This window comes from Trichechus manatus, unplaced genomic scaffold (genome assembly GCF_000243295.1).
Source record: "Trichechus manatus latirostris isolate Lorelei unplaced genomic scaffold, TriManLat1.0 scaffold00133, whole genome shotgun sequence".
NCBI classification, from domain to species: domain Eukaryota; kingdom Metazoa; phylum Chordata; class Mammalia; order Sirenia; family Trichechidae; genus Trichechus; species Trichechus manatus.
Genome location: NW_004444069.1, coordinates 4,601,741 through 4,619,761, shown reverse-complemented (window position 1 = coordinate 4,619,761; position 18,021 = coordinate 4,601,741). Strand labels below are relative to the sequence as shown.

The 18,021-nt window shown below is 41.8% G+C and overlaps 1 protein-coding gene across 1 annotated transcript in view; it reads left to right on the top strand.

The window, feature by feature from the left end:
- The window catches only part of RERE (arginine-glutamic acid dipeptide repeats), a 343,169-nt gene that overhangs the window by 258,826 nt on the left and 66,322 nt on the right, over positions 1-18,021 (top strand). Inside the window, exon 12 of the mRNA XM_004385134.2 lies at positions 999-1,079. Coding sequence (XP_004385191.1) covers positions 999-1,079 — 81 coding nt within the window. The remainder of the gene's footprint in view (positions 1-998; positions 1,080-18,021) is intronic.

Below are 18,021 nucleotides of genomic sequence, written 5' to 3'. Positions count from 1 at the left end.
CCGCGGTCACACGCGATCCGCCTCCTCGGCCGCCGCCTCCCTACGCTTTGTGGATCCGGAGCCAAGTGACAGGCGGCGGCCTCGGCGGCGGCCTCTTGCTGCCTGGACTGTGCTGCCGGCCCGGCCCCGCGTACCTGTGGCTGCCGGGGGGTTCGGGGAAGTGTGCGGGGGTCGGCCGCACGCGCGCGTGGAGGGACCGGGCTTCCACCCCGAGGTGGGGGCCGGGGCAACGGGAGCTGCCTCCACCGGGGCAGGGAGGGAGTTGCCTGGGAGGAATGGGACAAAGTGAAAGTCTCCCGGCGGGGCTTGGGGACGAGTCTGAGACTGCTAAGGAAATGCGGTGGGGGGTGGGGGGGAGCGTCAGGAGGAAGGAAGGGTGCCGAGCATTCTTTATTCGGTGGCTCGGAGTGGCTTTTAATGACGGAGATGGCAGAGCAGGCCAGCAGGGATTTGGGCTTCCATTGGGCTTCCGCGATATCGGTGCTTTCTGGTGTATTCTTTGGATTAACGAAGGAGGCTTTTTAATCCTCTTGGATGCCTTTCTGGAGAAGAGTCACCAGGTTTGGTGCAGTTTCCCTTTCTCTCCTTCTCGACATTTCTGGGAAGCTTCATTCTCAGGTGGAAAGCAGTTATGCTGTTTTATTGAAACACGGAGCCTATTTGCTGTTTATACCTTCGTGGACCAATGCATAGACTGTGCCTGGTGGCACAGAAGGGACAGATTGCTGCTTAGCTTCCGACACAGGATGCCCTTCTCTTCAGCGCTGTGCTCTGTCCGGTGTGCGTGGGATTGGGGGTCTGATGAACGGCCGGGGCCTGCCCTGGCCAGTGGGTCCCAGCAGTGCTGCCGAAATATTTCTCCCACCCAGTGTACTCAGTATTCCCTAGCTAAGACTTTTTTGTGGTTGTTATTCTGCTGATTGCAGACATCTTTGGTTTGCTGACATCCTGTTTTGTTTTTGGTTTTTACATTCCATTTGTTGTTTCTTTTATCACAGAAACGCTTCGTTAAGGGGCTCAGGCAGTACGGCAAGAACTTCTTCAGAATTAGAAAGGAGCTGCTTCCCAATAAGGAAACAGTGAGTACAATTGGACTTTGTGTAACTTGATTTTTCCCTCTTTGCTCCTGCTGCTTCTCAGCTTTTGATCTTATGAAATGGTCTCCTTTAACCCTGTTCAGTGCTCAGACTCAGGCTGGCCTCTAGGACTCTGTTTATTTTACTTCCTTCACTTTCAGTTTTAGCTCATGATTTTAGACAATTAATAGACGGATTATGCTTATTTCTCTGGAGAAAGCAGACTTTTCTTACAACTATAAGAACAGAAAAGTCTTTGGGAACAGAGGGTTAGTTGGTGGTGGGCGTCGGGAATTAACATTTAATTTTAAATACAGTACCTGAAATAGGAAATGTCATTTATCACTAGTTTGTTTTTGGTAATTGGCAAAAGCCATCAACCAAACCCACAGTAGAATTAAAACGTTTGTAGCCAAATATACTATGAGTTCTACTGGGAATTTTTCTGTATTTAGTGTTGCTGTGTTTTGAAGAGTACTTTTAATATTCTGGCCCTAAACGTTGGCACTTTTCATTAGATACACAAGGCTTCTTATAAGTTGCTTAAATGGGGCTTTTAAAAATTCCTTTGATATTCCACAAAACTGTGAGTCTGATCTGAGTAATATTCCTGACAAACTTGGGGTAAGAGAGTTTACTGAGGAAACTTCAGGGTGAAGTTAAATGAAGAGGATGCTGGGGAAGGGATTCAGTCTTTGTTGACCTATATGATTGCCTGCCCTCCAGATCTTACAGGTGGCAATGGAGGAAGATGGGGGAGAGTGTTCCTTCTAGGTGGAGTAGGACCAGCCACTTCCCAGTCTTTAATGGGGCCCAGTAATGGGAAGAGCGCTCTTCAGCGCTTGGGGGCTGGGGGCGGGTATTTAATCTGCTTAAACATCAAGCTGCTTTTTTTAAGGAGTAGAGGGAGGATATGGAAGAAGAAATCCATTGTAAAAGTGGATGGGTTTTTTTTTTGTGTGTGTGTGTGGTTTTGGTTTTCTAATTGAGTGGTGTTTATGTATTTTCTCTTATTTAATTTTGATCCTGTTTTTAAAAATGAACTGTTTCTGGACACTTTTTCTATATAATAAAGAACAGTGATAGCTTATAGCAGGGGGAAGAAGAGTTCTGAGATTTCAAGTGTAGACCTTTATAAAATTGATGGTTTGCGTCAACCGATGCTAATTAGATTAAATCTTTAATGTTTATTATACATCTAAATATGTTGAGATGGTTTATCTTGAGAATGGTTAAAGAAAGGGAGAACGGTTTATAAACATTAACTAAAGTACATGCTATGTAATTATAGGTAAGCAACTTATTTCTTGCTTTTTACAGAACAGATTGGAAAGAGGTATTTAATGTGGAACAGTGAAAGGAATACTTTTAACTTTTCTAGGTGTTTTACTTATTTGAAATTTAAGATGTACTTGTAAAACGTAAAGTGCCTTTACCCTAAATGTAGGAATTTTGGTTTGGCTGAGTGAAAATGAGAGAGATGCATCAGTAGATATGTCCTAAAGATGTGATGGGCTAGATAGTAACCTCTCAATACATACTATTTATCCTTGTGCTCTGCTTAAAAATGGCAGATCATGAAGAATTTGATATAAGAAATCTCTCAACAGTTTTTTTTTCTTTTTGTTTAAAAAAATAAACTTATAATAAGATTAAGCATTAAATTTAAAAACTTACTATCTAGCATTTGGAAACACTAGGTAATTTTATCTAGCGTTTTTATCTGTTTAGTAGAAATGGATCTGAATAATCTTTAGCCTAGGTAAGGCTCTTCTAATCTGGTTTTCTTCTTTCTCAGCTGTCCCTTGTTATTGATGATGTCTGACTCAGTAAATAGCCTTTTCCTGTTGAACTGGTTCTCTGGTCTTCTTTCCCAGGCACCTCTTTCTTGAGACTTTGAGACATTTCCTGATCACTCCTCTGCTGTCCCTTTTCCCCAGCCATGTGGCCCCTTTCCTCACTTCTCCTCTGGCACCCAGCAGTCTTCCTGTGTTCCCAGCATCTTCATCAGGGCGTGGCCATTGGAACTGTTGAGAGAGTTGTTTCTAGCAACAGAGTAGGGTGGGGTTGGGGGCGGGGGCAGCGGTTATCATGGCTTGACATTTGCTAGACATTCCTAGTGTCCTGCTGTCTTTTGTATTGAATTGGAGGAATTTGGTGGGTAGTAGGGTAAATCTATAAGTGTGTTAATCACCTGGAAGATCCACTTATTTTACATTTTCTTAAATTCTCAGCATAGCCATGCTAATCATTCACAGTCTATGGGGAGGGGAGGACAAAGGTTATTTCTCATTTTTGCTGCAGAAGGTAAGAAAATTTTCAGGTACCAGTGTTCTTGGTTTAAAGCTTCCTTGGTAAAATCTTTTTATGATCATGCCCTTTTTAGAGCAAATACCTCTTTTATTCTATCTACCAGAATTATTAACTGATTTCTTTGCTGTTCCCAAGTGACTTGAAACATCAGAAGGGTGTTCACATCCAAAACAACACGCCTGATTGGGCATCGGAGTGAGGGTGAGCAGACCTGTGTTCTATTCTTGGCCTTACCCGTAACTATAGTACTGATGATCTCTTTTAACTGTGTGGTCTGCTTTGAAGGAGCCCTGGTGGTGTAGTGGTTAAGCGCTCAGCTGCTAACTGAAGAGGTCGGCAGTTCCAATCCACTAGCTGCTCCATTGGAGAAAGATGCGGCAGCCTGCTTCCCACAAAGATTACAGCCTTGGAAACCCTATGGGGCGGTTCTACTCTGTCCTATAGGGTCACTATGAGTTGGAATCGACTCAACGGCAACAGGGTTTTTTTTTTTGGGAGGGGTTCTGCTTTGAGCTGCTCATTGGGAAGTTTAGGTCAAATCCTGACAAGGACTGGGAAATTATTTTCTCTATAATAGTATTTCTTTGTATGAGAATTTTGTTTGGACATCCTTGGCTGTTGATGTGCCTGTGAGTGAAGTGATGGTTCTTACCTGTGCCTCCTCTGCAACTTACCTGCTGTGGGACCTGACGTAGGTTATTCAACTTCTCAATCCTGTAATCTCTGTGCCTGTAAAACGGGGTGATAATTCTTACCTCCGAGAATTGTCATGAAGCCCTGGTGGCACAGTGGTTAAGAGCTACGGCTGCTAACCAAAAGGTCGGCAGTTCAGATCCACCAGCCGCTCCTTAGAAACCGTATGGGGCAGTTCTGCTCTGTCCCATAGGGTCGTTATGGGTCAGAATCAACTCAGTGGCAACAGGTAACAGGTAGAATTGTCGTGAGAATTTAAATGAAATATTGTTTATAAAAAGTACATAAAAACACTTACAGATGATTTTTATTCTCGTCTACCCCAAATAGTACATACAGTAGCTAAATTCTACGAAAAGTACAGTTACTTTCCACTTGTAAATATACTGACCCTGTATTTAAAAAAAAAAAATCTGTTTTTCATTAGCCTGTCTTGCCAAAAACACTTTTAATTGAAAAACTAAAGGAAGTGGAAGGTAGTGGCTAGTTTAAAGACTGTATTTACTGGGCCTTGAAGCTTTGTTGAAGAGACTTCTAATCTTACCAGTTCATTCAGTATAGTGATACTATGACAGAGAAAGCTTCCTGGTAGACATGGGCATAAACAGCTTTCCTAACATCTTTTGGTTTCTGGTGTTTATTACACAGGAGCTAAATCTGGCTTTTCTCTGAATACTGCTGCCCACTGAAGTGGGAATAGTGGCTCTGGTTGTGGAAAACCAACATGTTTATAGAGGTTTAGTTGAATTGATATTTCATGTTAACCTTACGGTACCCAAGAGAATATATGCAAGTCAAATGCTTTAGTATCATAGTTATACAAATATTCTGTAGTTTATTGTCGTTCTCCCCATTCTCCCATTCTGTATAACCATTTGTGTCCTCTCAGTATGCTTGTAGGTTGTATAATTAGTTGGTAAATTATGGTAAGAAGTCTTGGCAGAGCATCTTAGATTCACCTTGTCGGTTTACCTCTTCTCCCTCAAAACACTGTTTGGCCTCAACCACATCAGAGTCTTGGGTGTTAGTACATTTGTATAAATCAAAGTGAGCTGAGGTTCTGTGTGGCTGAGTTTCTGAGAAGATGATGGGGGACCGGATCTCTTAGCTTCTGTTTTGAGTACTGTCACTTTATCATTGGGAAGATGAATTACATGACCTTTGATGTTACCACCTGAAAAAATAGGAGGTCTAATGTAGATAGGTGGGTAGGTAGGTAGGTAGATACTAGCTACCTATTGGTATAGATACATAAACTTGTATAAATTACACAATATAAACATGTATGTAATATGTATTATATGATAAATGAAGTCAAATCTTAATTATCTCATGTTATCAATAATCCCAAATAATAGATGATTCAAAAATAATTTTTTGTTTGATTTCCATATACACTACAGTTTTCTTCAAAACCATGAGATGATTACTCAGCTGTCAGTAGCATATATCTTCTCTCAGGCTGAGAACATGTTTGTGTTATTTGAACCAAAGACTTCCCATGTCTGGCACATGGATGATTGTCCCTTGAATCCTGGCCTTTGTGTACAGCTCTAGCTACTGTTACTCAGACAAATTCAGCTAGCATTCGATGGTCGACAGGGAGCACTTACTCAGTGACCTAGCACGGCTGTTCTTGTCTCAGATGCAACATAGGTTAGCAAGAGGACAATTTGATCTGCCCCCAAGCCGTAGCTTCTGGAGGGAGACAGAAGGTAAAAAGACACATGCCACTGTCTCACTCTCTCACCGCTTTAGTTTCGTTTTTGAGCACCTAGATCGATAGAAGCTAAGCTTATGTTATTTGTAAACTGAGTTGGTGGTGCATTAATATTTACTAGGAACTCATTTTCACTCACTTCCCATTTCCAGAGCTAAACATTTTATGTAGTTCAATTTTTAAAAATTTTGGGCACCCACTGAGCACTCTAATGGGTGGGGTGCCTATAAAGAGAAGCAAGGCACCATCATGGCCCCCAGGGAGCCGGCATCACAGTCAGGAAGATGAACCACTTACATGCCTACCATGTGTGGTAGTATGTGCTAAAGGCCCTGGTGGAGGTTCAGACCCCACAAAATGAACACAGAGACTGGGGGCTTCTGGAAGCCTCCTTGCAGGTATGGCATTTGAACTGGGCCTTGAAAGAAGGATATGATTTTGACAGGCTGTGGTTGGGAGGGTACAGGAAAAGCTGCTTTCCAGCTGGAAGAAATGTCATGAGCAAAGGCATGAAGACAGGAAATTATGAGATGTGTCCAGCAAGTACACTATAGCATGGCTGGAGAGAAGATTGCACGAGTTGATTCAATGAGACTTAGTCCATAATTGTGGCTTGGAGGTTGACTGTGGGGGACCTTGAACTCTCTCCAAAGAGTGTGTTTGGGTAGAAGAGAAGTGAGAGCTCAGCTACAAGAGCATCTTCTCTTGTTCAGCACGTACAAGATGGAAACCAGAGAAGAGGCCCTTGTCTTAGCTCACTCTTTAGAAAGACAGAAAATGGGAAGTTGAAAATTAATTTGTGAGCATGGAAGTCTGCCTTTCATTTTGGTTTTCTATATTGAACATGTGTCACTGTTTTTTGAGTGGGACCAAGAGTCCAGTGAAGGGGAAGCCAGTTTTGATATGGTTTTGTTTTGTTTTATTTTGAATGTTGGGTAGTGGAATGAATATTGGAGATTTAAAATTTTAATTTGGGAAATAGCATGAAAATCAACCACTTTTCTCAGCTACATTTCTGAGAATGATTCTGTTAAATATATACATAACTACTGAGTGTTAATTGTTCTTTTCTTCAGGCAAAATATCTTTTACGTAGAACATATTCTCCCAGCAAAGAATAAACACTGTTGCAGGGCTTCAAGACTGAGTAATCAAGATACTGTTAATATTAAGAGGTTAAAAATTACTCTAACATTTCAGTATGAGCTTTCAGCATGAAGTTTTATTTAACTTCAGATTATAACTTTAGATAAACAATTTTTCTAGCCTCGGTAATGCCTAATCTAATGTTACATAACAAAATATGGACTTCCTGAATAGGTTGCTATCATTGAGAACACGCAAATGTGTTGTAGCTACATAATGATACTTTACAGAGTCTCTGGTTTTAAACCTAGTACCTCTCCTACAAATACTGTATGTCCTTGCTGTTCATAGTGTGGTCCTCAGGCCAGCACCAGCACCATCATCTGGGAGCTTCTTAAAAGTACAGAATGGAGAAGGGAGGGGGAGGCATTCCTATTGAACCAGAATCTGCATTTTAATAAGCTCCTCTGGTGATTCAAATGTACTTTAAAGTTTAGGAAGCATTGCTGTTTTTAATAATTCAGACTTGCAAAATCCTAAACCAGGTATGTCATACCTGACCCAAGCCATGGTATTTTCAGTCGTCTCATATGCATGGGAGAGCTGGACAATGCATAAGGAAGACCAAAGAAGAATTGATACCTTTGATTTATGGTGTTGGCAAAGAATATTGAATATACCATGGACTGCCAGAAGAACAAACAAGTCTGTCTGAGAAGAAGTACAGCCAGAGTGCCCCTTGGAAAAGAGGATGGCGAGACTTTGTCTCACATAGTTTGGACATGTTATCAGGAAGGACCAGCCGCTGGAGAAGGGCAGCATGCTTGGTAAAGTAGAGGGTCAGCAAAAAAGAGGAAGACCCTCAAGGAGATGGATTGATATGGTGGTTGCAACAATGGGCTCAAACATAGCAGTGATTGTGAGGATGGCACAGGACTGGGCATTGTTTCCATCTGTTGTACATAGGGTTGCTATGAGTCGGAACCGACTTGGCTCCTAACAACAACAAAGCCAATGTGGCACATTCATTCTTAAAATGATGTCTTTATTCTGTTAAAAATGTAAATTGTTTCACTGTCAGGGCTTGATTTTGTTTCTCAAGTTATTACAAAGTATTTTAAAGATACAGAAAAGTGTCTGGGCTTATTTTCACTATCAGTAATACAGTTTCTTAATATAGCTTCCCTCTTCCTCTGTTTCATACCTGCTTTTTCCTAGAAACACAGTTGTAACTCCTGCCTTATTTCATATAAAAACTGTAGTCCTTCTCCTTAACTTGTGGCATCCAGTCATAGGATGTGAGTTATACTAGGCCAGACCCTGTTTTAGTTTCAAACAGAAACCTTTTTATTTGAAAGAGTGGCTGTCTCTTACTGATATGAAGTTTACGTATCAGGTTTATAGAATTTTCAGATTTTGCTTTTGTTCACTGGCATCCCTTATATATGAAAAATATAAGTAATTTGAGGGGTTGGCAAGATAGACACAAGGAGAGACTTTTATATGCCATACCTTTTCTCTTAATAACTTGTCCTCACATAGATGCAGACAGCTAGAGTTTTCCATTCGAGGCAAAAGTGATTGCCAGTATAAATAGGCCTGCATTTTGGCAGCAAGTACTATAATCCTATAGTGATTCCAGTGCAGAAGGTTTGTTCCCATTAAAATGGAGTAGAGGCTTTAATCTATTACTTCTGATAGCCTAAACTGTGTGGATATTTGACTGGGCAGTGGTCCAGTTTTGACGAGAGTAACCGAAGGGAGATTGGCTGATTCTCTTGTGTAAGTAAAGCAGTTAAGTAATTTGCATGTAAGAAACTTTTAGTGCAGATGTTGGAAAGAAAAGGAGACCTTAAAATTTTAGATGAATTTTTTAGCCAAGGGACTTAGATATTCGCTGTTCTCTGTCCCTGGCCTTATCCTGTGTATCAGAACTAGTGGGAATGGCATGAGAGTGCTTTAATTATATGAAATGTGCTACTTGTAGAAACTGCACTCAAATGAAAAACACCTTGGATTTGCAAAGTATTATTGAACAAAATGCTGCTTACAAGGACCAGAGTTATTTGCTCTTGGTATTTGCTAACCTGTATTTCTTATGATTTGACTGGATCTTGGTTGCCTAGATGACTTTCAGGTGGAGACATTTAATCCTAAATAGACTTGACCATTTTTATAAGCTAGTAAAACAAATGGAAAGTTTGAAATGGTCTTTAAAAACACCTATAAGTCGAGATTACTGTGGTTATATTCAATGTGTTTATCAACTCAGAGCTCACATTTTATATCATAGATAAATGTCTTTTAGTCTTAAAAGGTCTGTGTGCCGATTTTGACTTTGAAAACCTAGTGTGCTGATGTTTTAAAAATATGTATCTGTTAGAAAACTGATACTAAAATGTGTCTTGAATAATTGGTTCATTTTAATCTTATTTGAAGTTATACCCTTGAGTAATTCACTTAGGAAAATTAAAGTAAAAACTAATTGTATTGTTTTGAAAAGTGAAGTAAAACACTAGCTACATTCTTATTCACAGCTGCTCACCAATGGGAAAGCCATCTAAACCTAACACCCCCCCCCATTTTTAATTTCTGTTTCATGTAATTCAAAAACCATTAATTGTGTTATGGAAGTAGGAAAAAGGAGAGTAAATTTTTCTAGGGACAACAGAACTCCATTAGCTACATTTTCTTTTTGAAATGTTTAATTTTCCGATTAAATTTCAATATCAGTGGCCCTTGTTATTTTTTCCACTTTGGCAATATGTTTCTTTGTTCTACTTACATGTCATTGTAAGTACCAGCATTTGGCCTTTGAGATGTCTGAACCATCAGAGTTATCAAAGTTGGGAGTTTTTTGGGACGCTTTGAATAACCCAGGGCCTGTGCTGTGTAGGATGGGATGTTCGAGTTGAATGTTTCTTAGTTTCCTGGTGCTGCTGTAACAGAGATACCACAGATGGGTGGCTTTAGAGAACAGAAATTTATCTTCTCACAGTTCTGGAGGCTAAAAGTCCAAATCAGGGTCTCACAGTGTCAATTCCTTCCTTGTCTCTAGCCCTGGGCATTCCTTGGTTCTTGGTGATCCTCACATGGTGTCTGTCTTCCCTTGTTTGTGCCTGCATGCCCCTGTGTCTGTGCTGCTCTTCATACTCTTTATAACTCAGAAGTGATTGATTTAGGACACACCCTACACTGTTATGGCCACATTAACAGAAAAAGAAACCCCTGTTTCCAAACAGGATTACATACATTCACAGGTATAGGGTTTAGAATTCCAACATATATTTTGGGGAGCACAGTTTATCCATATCACAGTGAGAGGGTACTTACCCTCATGAAACTCACAGTCCAGTAAAGGGGTCAGCCGGCCTTGTGCTCTTCTCTGGAAAATTACAGTCACTGTATTGAGAGTGTCCAGACTCATTTATAGAGGTCCTGCTCCCCTGCATGTCGTTGAAGGCCAGCTGAGCTCTTTCCTCTATGGGCTGATTGCCATTAACACAGGCTCATCTCTCTTAGCAGAGTTCTATTTTAGTCCTGGACTTTGAACTCTGCTTCCTGTCTTTGATGCATTTCTATTCTCTACACATATAGAGGCATATGTACTTATGTATTTATATAGAATGTAAGGCCTTCTGGGTAGGGACCTCATTTTAATACCTCTTTATGTCACCTTTGGGGCCCTGGTGACGCAGTGGTTAAGAGCCACAGCTGCTCACCAAAAGGTCGTCAGTTTGAATCCACCAGCTGCTCCTTGGAAGCCCTATGGAGCAGTTCTACTCTGTCCTACAGGGTCACTATGAGTCAGAATCGACCCTACGGCAACGGGCTTTTTGGATTTTTATATCACTTTTAATGCCTTATTACAGGTCTTTACTTAATGTTTGTTAAAATGAAGTGTGTGTGTGTGTGTGTGTGTATGTGCGCGCCCATGCGCGCGTGCACATGTTGATAAAACTACGTTGTAACCATAGATACATAATTACTGGTCCTAAAAGTAGATTAAAACTCCTCAACGTTTTTAGGGAAAAATTTGCCTCATCTTTTGTTCTCATGATCTACTTTAATGCTGTTTTTAGGACCAAAACATCCCAGGCCTTAGACTTTGTGTAATAGACAGAAAATCCTTGTTAACTCTAGGGTCCAAAGAGAGTAGGACTAGGACTTGGGGTTCGCTGTGCCACACTGGACCTTCCTGTTTCTGTTTATCATAGGCAATAAATCAGCTTACTGTTTGCACACTGGTTCTGTTTTCTAGATTACGTATTTATAAGATTGAAACCCATTGTTTATTTTTCTCAGCAGGTTTATTGAGCGAGTCAAGAATAAAATATTGGTCTTAAGCAGTGGAGTAAGCCATTAGCCAATTGCAGCTTGGCTTCAGAACAGCCAGTGAAGTGTGTTTGCGTGTGTGCGTATGTGCACACGAGAGTGCTGAAGATGAGAACCAAGGGAGGTGGAGGAGGTTCACTGTTGCCAGATTTCTGCAGCTTTGAAATGTTCCGATGACTGTTTATGGATTTTTTTTTTCCTTCTCTTTTCAGTCTGTTAGTGAGTCACCATCATATGCCATTTTTTATCTTGAAAACAGTGTCTGGAATTTTTATCCTGTGTCTCTGCTATATGAGTGAAGCATCACTGAGGATGCTCTGAAGAATACACCCACTCCTCACTTACCGACGTGGTTAGGCTCCAAAGACCAGCTCGTTATGCAAAAATTGGTGTTATGTGAAAATGGAGGATTTTTGTTTCTGTTTTCAGATCATCCTTTTGTCCAGTTTTTTTTATTTAGAAAATATGATCATAGAAATAATAACAGCTAAGATTTACTGATGTGCTTATCACTGTGATGAGTCCAGTCGTGGATTATTCCTCTGGGGAGAAGGAGGCTTGAAGACAAAGCTGGATAAAGCCAGGCTGTGTGACTGAAGGGCCCAAAGCTTGAACCACTTCACCTTCCTCCTGTGCTGGGTCAGAACTTCCCTTGCGGAACTGCCTCCAGGGCTCCATTCCCCCCCCCCCCCCCCGTAAGCCCGGCTCTGCTCTCTGGGCCTGGCGAGTCACTGAGGCTCTGTGCTTCTTGTGAGGGCGCGGGGAACCTGGCTGTGCACCCAGTCCCACCAAGGTGGAGGCTTCAGGCCCAGTTCAGCTCACTTTGAGATGTCATTAAACTCACACACATTTCTTCCAGATATCCTCTCCTATGCCTCTTTCTTTCCTCCCTTCCCACCCCACAGCAGTTTCGAGCTGCAAGGCCTTAGGCCTCATAGGAGCTGGGAACCCAGAACAGGCGCCTGCTGTCTGGGTGCTGCCTGCGTGTCCAGCCTCACGGCCATGGAGGAGGCCAGCCCCGTGTGGCAGCTGGACATGGCGCCTCCATAGGCAGGAGTGCGTGGGACAGCGCGGCCCAGCTTCCTGGAGGCCACTGGAAGACCCTCCTCGAGGCAGGGGACGCTCCGCAGCTGTTGCCACCATGCCTGCCTCCTTGTTGATGTGCAAAATAGTCGGAAAGTAGATTTTTTTTTTTACTGTTGTCATAAATGCGAAATGTCAGATAACGAGATAGTCGATAAGTGAGGAGTAGGTGTATTAATACGGATTCAGATTTCCTCCTGTGATGCTTTAGGTGTGCATTTTCAGCTATTGCCAGTGTCTCTTTGTTCCCATATGCTGGAGTTGGATTGTTCTTCAGTATGGCCAGAAACAGTGACTTTTTGGTGTCTGATTATTTTGGAGGGCTGGAGTAGCATATGTCCAGTGCCTTTGGGATTTGGTGATTATTGATTTAGGCACATGCCTCCTAAGATCAAAACTTAGTTCTCCTTCCCACAAACGCTCTGTTTTGAAAATGTGCTAATAAGGTACATTGAATTAGGTCAGAGGTTTGTGGCCTTAAGTTGTCAAGAGAGGTTTTTTAGTTTTGGAGAGAGAATCTGGAATTTGTAGAACAGTAGGAGGAATAATTAGATGTGAAAGGAAATAGGCCCAGTGAATGGCCAGTTTCAACATGGCCATTTTCAACAGAGTAAAGTAGGCAGCCAGTGAGTTAGGGGCAAACTCTGTAGACATTCTGAGAATGTGAGTTTAAAAAAAAACAAAACCTTTTTTGGTAAATTTTTGAATTGGCTATATCTTTTGGAGTAATTTACTTATTAAAACTGAAAGTCCTTGTTTCCTTTGACCGTGTAAACCTATCAAGTGACTCAGGAGAAAAGTCCATCTGCCTCTCTGTGCCATTTTATGTCCACCAGAATAATGCAGCTAGAGAACAAATAGTGCTGCTTTATGTTATCATTTTGTATTTATATTAAGATATGCAGGTTTGCAAATAGTATCCATTTGTCTAATACATTTGTCTTATATGCAAACTAAAGCATGTTATTTTCTTTTGCAGTATATTCTATTCTAATTACTAATTTCTAATTACTATTTTCTCATATGCTGAGTACTTTACCTTACCAGGTATGTCTATAAATACTTACATTTGTTGTACAGTTTTTCTAGAAATCAGTGATTTAGGTTGTTTAACTAGATAGTGTGAATGTAAAAAGTTTATGGTTTAGTCCTAATGTCAGTTGTTGAGCAAGAACTTGCCAAACATATTGCACCGGTGAGAAAATCAGAGACATAGTTCGCTCCCTGGGATCTCTCCCAACTATTTGGTTGCCACAGTGCAACTTGGAGGGAAACAAAGTGCTCAGTTCTACGGTATGGACACTCAGTGTTGATGGGAGTCAGAGGAACAGAAGATGAGGGCTTGGGAGTCATGTGCATCCTGGAAAACATGAAGTTAGGGTTTGAAGCTTTTTGAAGGATAGGTGTTTTAAAATGTTAAAACTTGTTTGAAGTGCCTCGCCAAAGCGAGATCCTTGAAGCATCCTCATGCTCTTTTGACGTATTTTCACAGTACCTGAATCCTCTACAGCATTCCTGACAAAGTGACTGCCCAACTGCTGCTGAACATCTAGTAATATTGAGCTCATGAAATGCTACCATAGTTCTTTTGGACAGTTCCATTGTTTGAAGTGTCTTCCTTTTACTGAGCTGAAATTTGAATCTGCTCACCTTCCATATTGTCCTGATCCTGCCGTTTGGAGACATAATGAATAATTGCTATCATCCTTCTTTATGGAGGCTCTTCTTCAGCTATGTCAGGGTAGTTGGCTTGCGTGCAAACCACTCCCCATCCCCACCCACCCCCGCCACCGGGCTGCTGGCTCTGTGCTGTCCAAGCATGCTTCTACATCCTCCACCATGCATTCTAGGTGAGCTCCTCTGGGCCTTTGTAGTTTGTATCTCTGTAATGCTATCCACAAAAAAAGGAGAACGTTGCAGAGACAGTCCCAGCAGCATAGAGCAGACAGGCAGCTCCCACCCCCTCTTCTCATTTCAGCCAGGCACAGGTGTCCACTCAGTGCCCACTCAGTAGTGCAGTGCTCAGTCATATTATAGATTCTGTTTACTCTGTTGAACTGAGCCCATCCTGAGTATTTTTAACTCAGTTCTTATTTCCTACAGTGAGAAAGTGTTAGAGACGTTACCTGATATGGCAGTATATCCCCAGACTAACCATCAGTTAGACCATTTTAATGCCTGGAGCTGACCCAAACCACAGCACAATCATGAGTGAAATAGTAGGCTTTTTTCTCATGAGATAAGACGATTAGCTTTAATCACTACCCCTGAACCCAGGCACTCCCTGGGAACCATGACCATGCTGATCATATTGGTACCATTCCTGTATGTTTTGGTAAACGGTGGCTGAAGATTAAGAGAGCAGCCATTTAGCAGACATCTGTTCGCTGCTTTTGTTTCAAACCAGCTGTTGAAAGAAAGGTTGAATGACAGTGCTTTCCTCCCACCCACGCCCACCCCCCAAATAAAATTCTGGAAATGTGCAGTTCACAGACTGAAGTGGGAGCCTGGAATTTTAAGGTATTCTGGTGCTTGCTGTTAAGTTCCAAATGGATTTCTGTCTTTCTCCTCCATGGATCCCTCACTTCCTCTTGCAGATTAGTGGAAGGAGGACCCAAAAAAATACCATTAGAATAACTGAATCTTGACAGTGAGGAGCCCTGGTGGTACAGTGGTCAGTGTCCTTGGCTGCTAACAGAAAGGTTGGCAGTTCAGAAACCACCAGCAGTCCTGTGGGAGAAAGATGTGGCAGTCTGCTTCCGTAAAGATCACAGCCTTGGAAACCCTATGGGGCAGTTCTGCTCTGTCCTGTAGGGTTGGTGTGAGTCAGAATGGACTCAACAGCAGTGGATTTGGTTTTTTTTGTTTATCCTGACAGTATGGGCAGCTCCACTTTTCCTCCCTCACCTGATGTTATAACAAGCTGAGTAACAGTCTGAGTAGGTAGTCTAGTGTTTCACTCTTGTTTACTCTTGCTGGATAACAAGAAAGCAAGGTCAACTCGTAGCAGCAGTATAGGACAGAATCCCCATCTTTCTCCCACAGAGAGGCTAGTGGGGTTGAGCTGCCAGACTTTTGGTTAGCAGCCGAGTGCTTAACCACTGCACCACCAGGGCTCCTGAGAGGAAGCTCAGAAGGTTATATAACTCAGCTTTACAACCATTGTCTGGGATAAGCACAAGTCGTTGGATTGGGTTGACCATTTCCTGTTCTCAAATGCTGTACTCCTCTGCTGGTTTTGAAACAACTAATGCTTCCTTAAGAAATGTGCAGTTCTGCATTCGAGATGACACGGTCTGTTTCCCTGTCTTCAGCTATGTGTGTTGAAGAAAAGCAAGAGAAACCTTCTGGCTGTGGAAAAATTATTTCAATTCCTAGGCAAGGATGGCAAGGAATAAATATGTTAGAAACTATTTTCTAATACTACTCCCCCACCTCACATTCTATCCCTAAGATATTACAAGGGATTTTTAACTTGTTTGGAGTGCCTCCAAGCAGAGCATTTCTCTTTCATTTTATGTTCGCTTGTACTTGTTTTCTTTCACCACCACCCCCTGCCCCTGGCCCTGCATCCACCTCCCGCCAGACCTCATGGCAGGAGTCATTTTGTATAGCACATATAACCTTTACACCAAAAAAGAAGGCACATTGCTTATAACAAAATGAATCTCTTTGCTGCTTTTATTTTGAAAAATCCTCCCTGTTGTTTAATGTGGAGGATATTCGTGCTGAAATCCTGTTCCAAGTACGCATTTGTGCATCCCATAGGAACTTTTGATTTATTTCCCTAACTCTGCCCTTCTTTCTCTGTGATTCAGAAACCTTTAATGATCTGTGAAGCTCTGAGACTTCAGTGCAAAACAGTAGTCGTTCTAAGAAACCCTCCTACTCTATAAAAGGCCTGACGCTTTCCACATGCTGGGGTTTTGACTCCATGAAAAGGCTAACCGCTCACAAATTTTGGTTGTACAGCAGGGCATCCTGGATTGGGGCCTTGATAATGCTTTTGTGAAATATTTTTTCTCCCTCTCTCCGGGTCTTTGAAAAGTTGTAATGAAAATTCTGGGCTCTTCGCCAGCCTGTGGGATGTGATACAGTAGAAATGTTTCTGCTGCCCTTTGTTACTGTTCGGCTTTGATTAGGTTTATTTCCCGTAAGCTTAATTTTGTTCCCCCGCCCCTTTTGTCTAAGGAGGTTAACTTAGCCAAGGTTAAGCATTTTATTACGCAAGCAGTTGCAACCTAGTAGAGTCCTGTGCCAGGATTTTGTGGCAGAAAGAGACAAGGGGAAAAACTTTTTCTCTGAGGTGGCCTTCTTTTTTAAAAAAAAAAAAAAAAAAAAAAATACTGTGAAAGTTTACATGGCAAATTAGGTTCCCATTTAACAGTTTTGTAAAAATTGTTCCATGCCATTGGTTACAGTTTTTACAATGTGTCAGCGTTCTCATTATTTCCATTCTGTTTGTTCTGTTTCCATTGTTCTAGCTTCCTTTTCCCTCCTTGCCTTCTTTTCTTTGCTTTTAGGTAAATGTTGACCATTTGGTCGCATATAGTTGATTGTTTAAGGGAGCACATTAATCATGGGTGATATTGTTTACTTTATAAGCAAATCTGTTATTTGGCTGAAAGGTGACCTCCAGAAATAGCTTTAGTTCCAAGTTCGAAAGGTGTCTTAGGGCAGTAGTCTTGGGGGTTCCTTTAGTCTCCATCGGTCCAGTGGGTCTGCCTTTTTTAGAAATTTGAATTTTTCTCCCATTCTATCCAAGACCTTCTGTTGTGTCCCTGGTCAGAATGGTTGGTTGTTGTAGCTGGGCACCATCTAGTTCTTCTGGTCTCAGGTTAGAAAAGGCCATAGTTTGTGTGGGCTGTTAGTCTTGTAGACTAGTTTCTTCTTTGAGCCTTTGATTTCTTCACTCTTTTGCTCCATATGAGACCAATAGTTGTATCTTGGATGGCCTCTTACAAGTATTTAAGACCGCAGGCACTACTCATCAAACTAGGTTGTAGAACGTTATCTTTATGAACTATGTTATGCCAATTGACTAAATTTTCCCCCAAGACGGTGGTCCTAAGCCTTTTAACCTAGTCTAGGAAGCCAGCTTTCTACTTTTAATGGCAGCTTTCCTAAAAAGAATGTAACAAGCTCTGCAAGCTGTGCCTGTTTCCCCTACTTCTTCTACTAAAAGTATTCAAGGAAACCATTGTGCAGCTTGTCTTGATTTTGGTAGTTGAGTTCAAAATCATGGTAGCTCTCTCTTGGGGTTTCTGCCAGGTGGAGGGAGGAGGCTTCTAGAGCAGTAGTCAGTGGTGACTCTTGTTTGATCCTCCTGTGGTTCCCCGTCTCAAAAGAAAGTAATGGTTACAGCTTAAAAATGTTTTAAATACTGCTTTGACTTTGTCTTTATAGCTCTTTTCATCCTTGCCACTGAGAACACTTTACAGACATGGCTTCAGTTGTCCTCCCAATCAACCTGTGAGGAGGGTCAGTGTGACTTCACATGCACAGAGGAAGAAGCTAAGGTGCAATGACGTGCAAAATGGGACCCTCACAGACACCATCTAGGTTAAGGAGTGAGAGTGAGCTGAGAGCAGGGCCCTAAAAGTGGTAGGGTTATCTGCAGAACCTCTGTAGTGAGTGGGTTTGGGGCAAGGTTAGCTTTTTATAGGAGGAAAGTGAGTTTTTATTATCATAACCCCCAAAAAACCCAAACTCGTT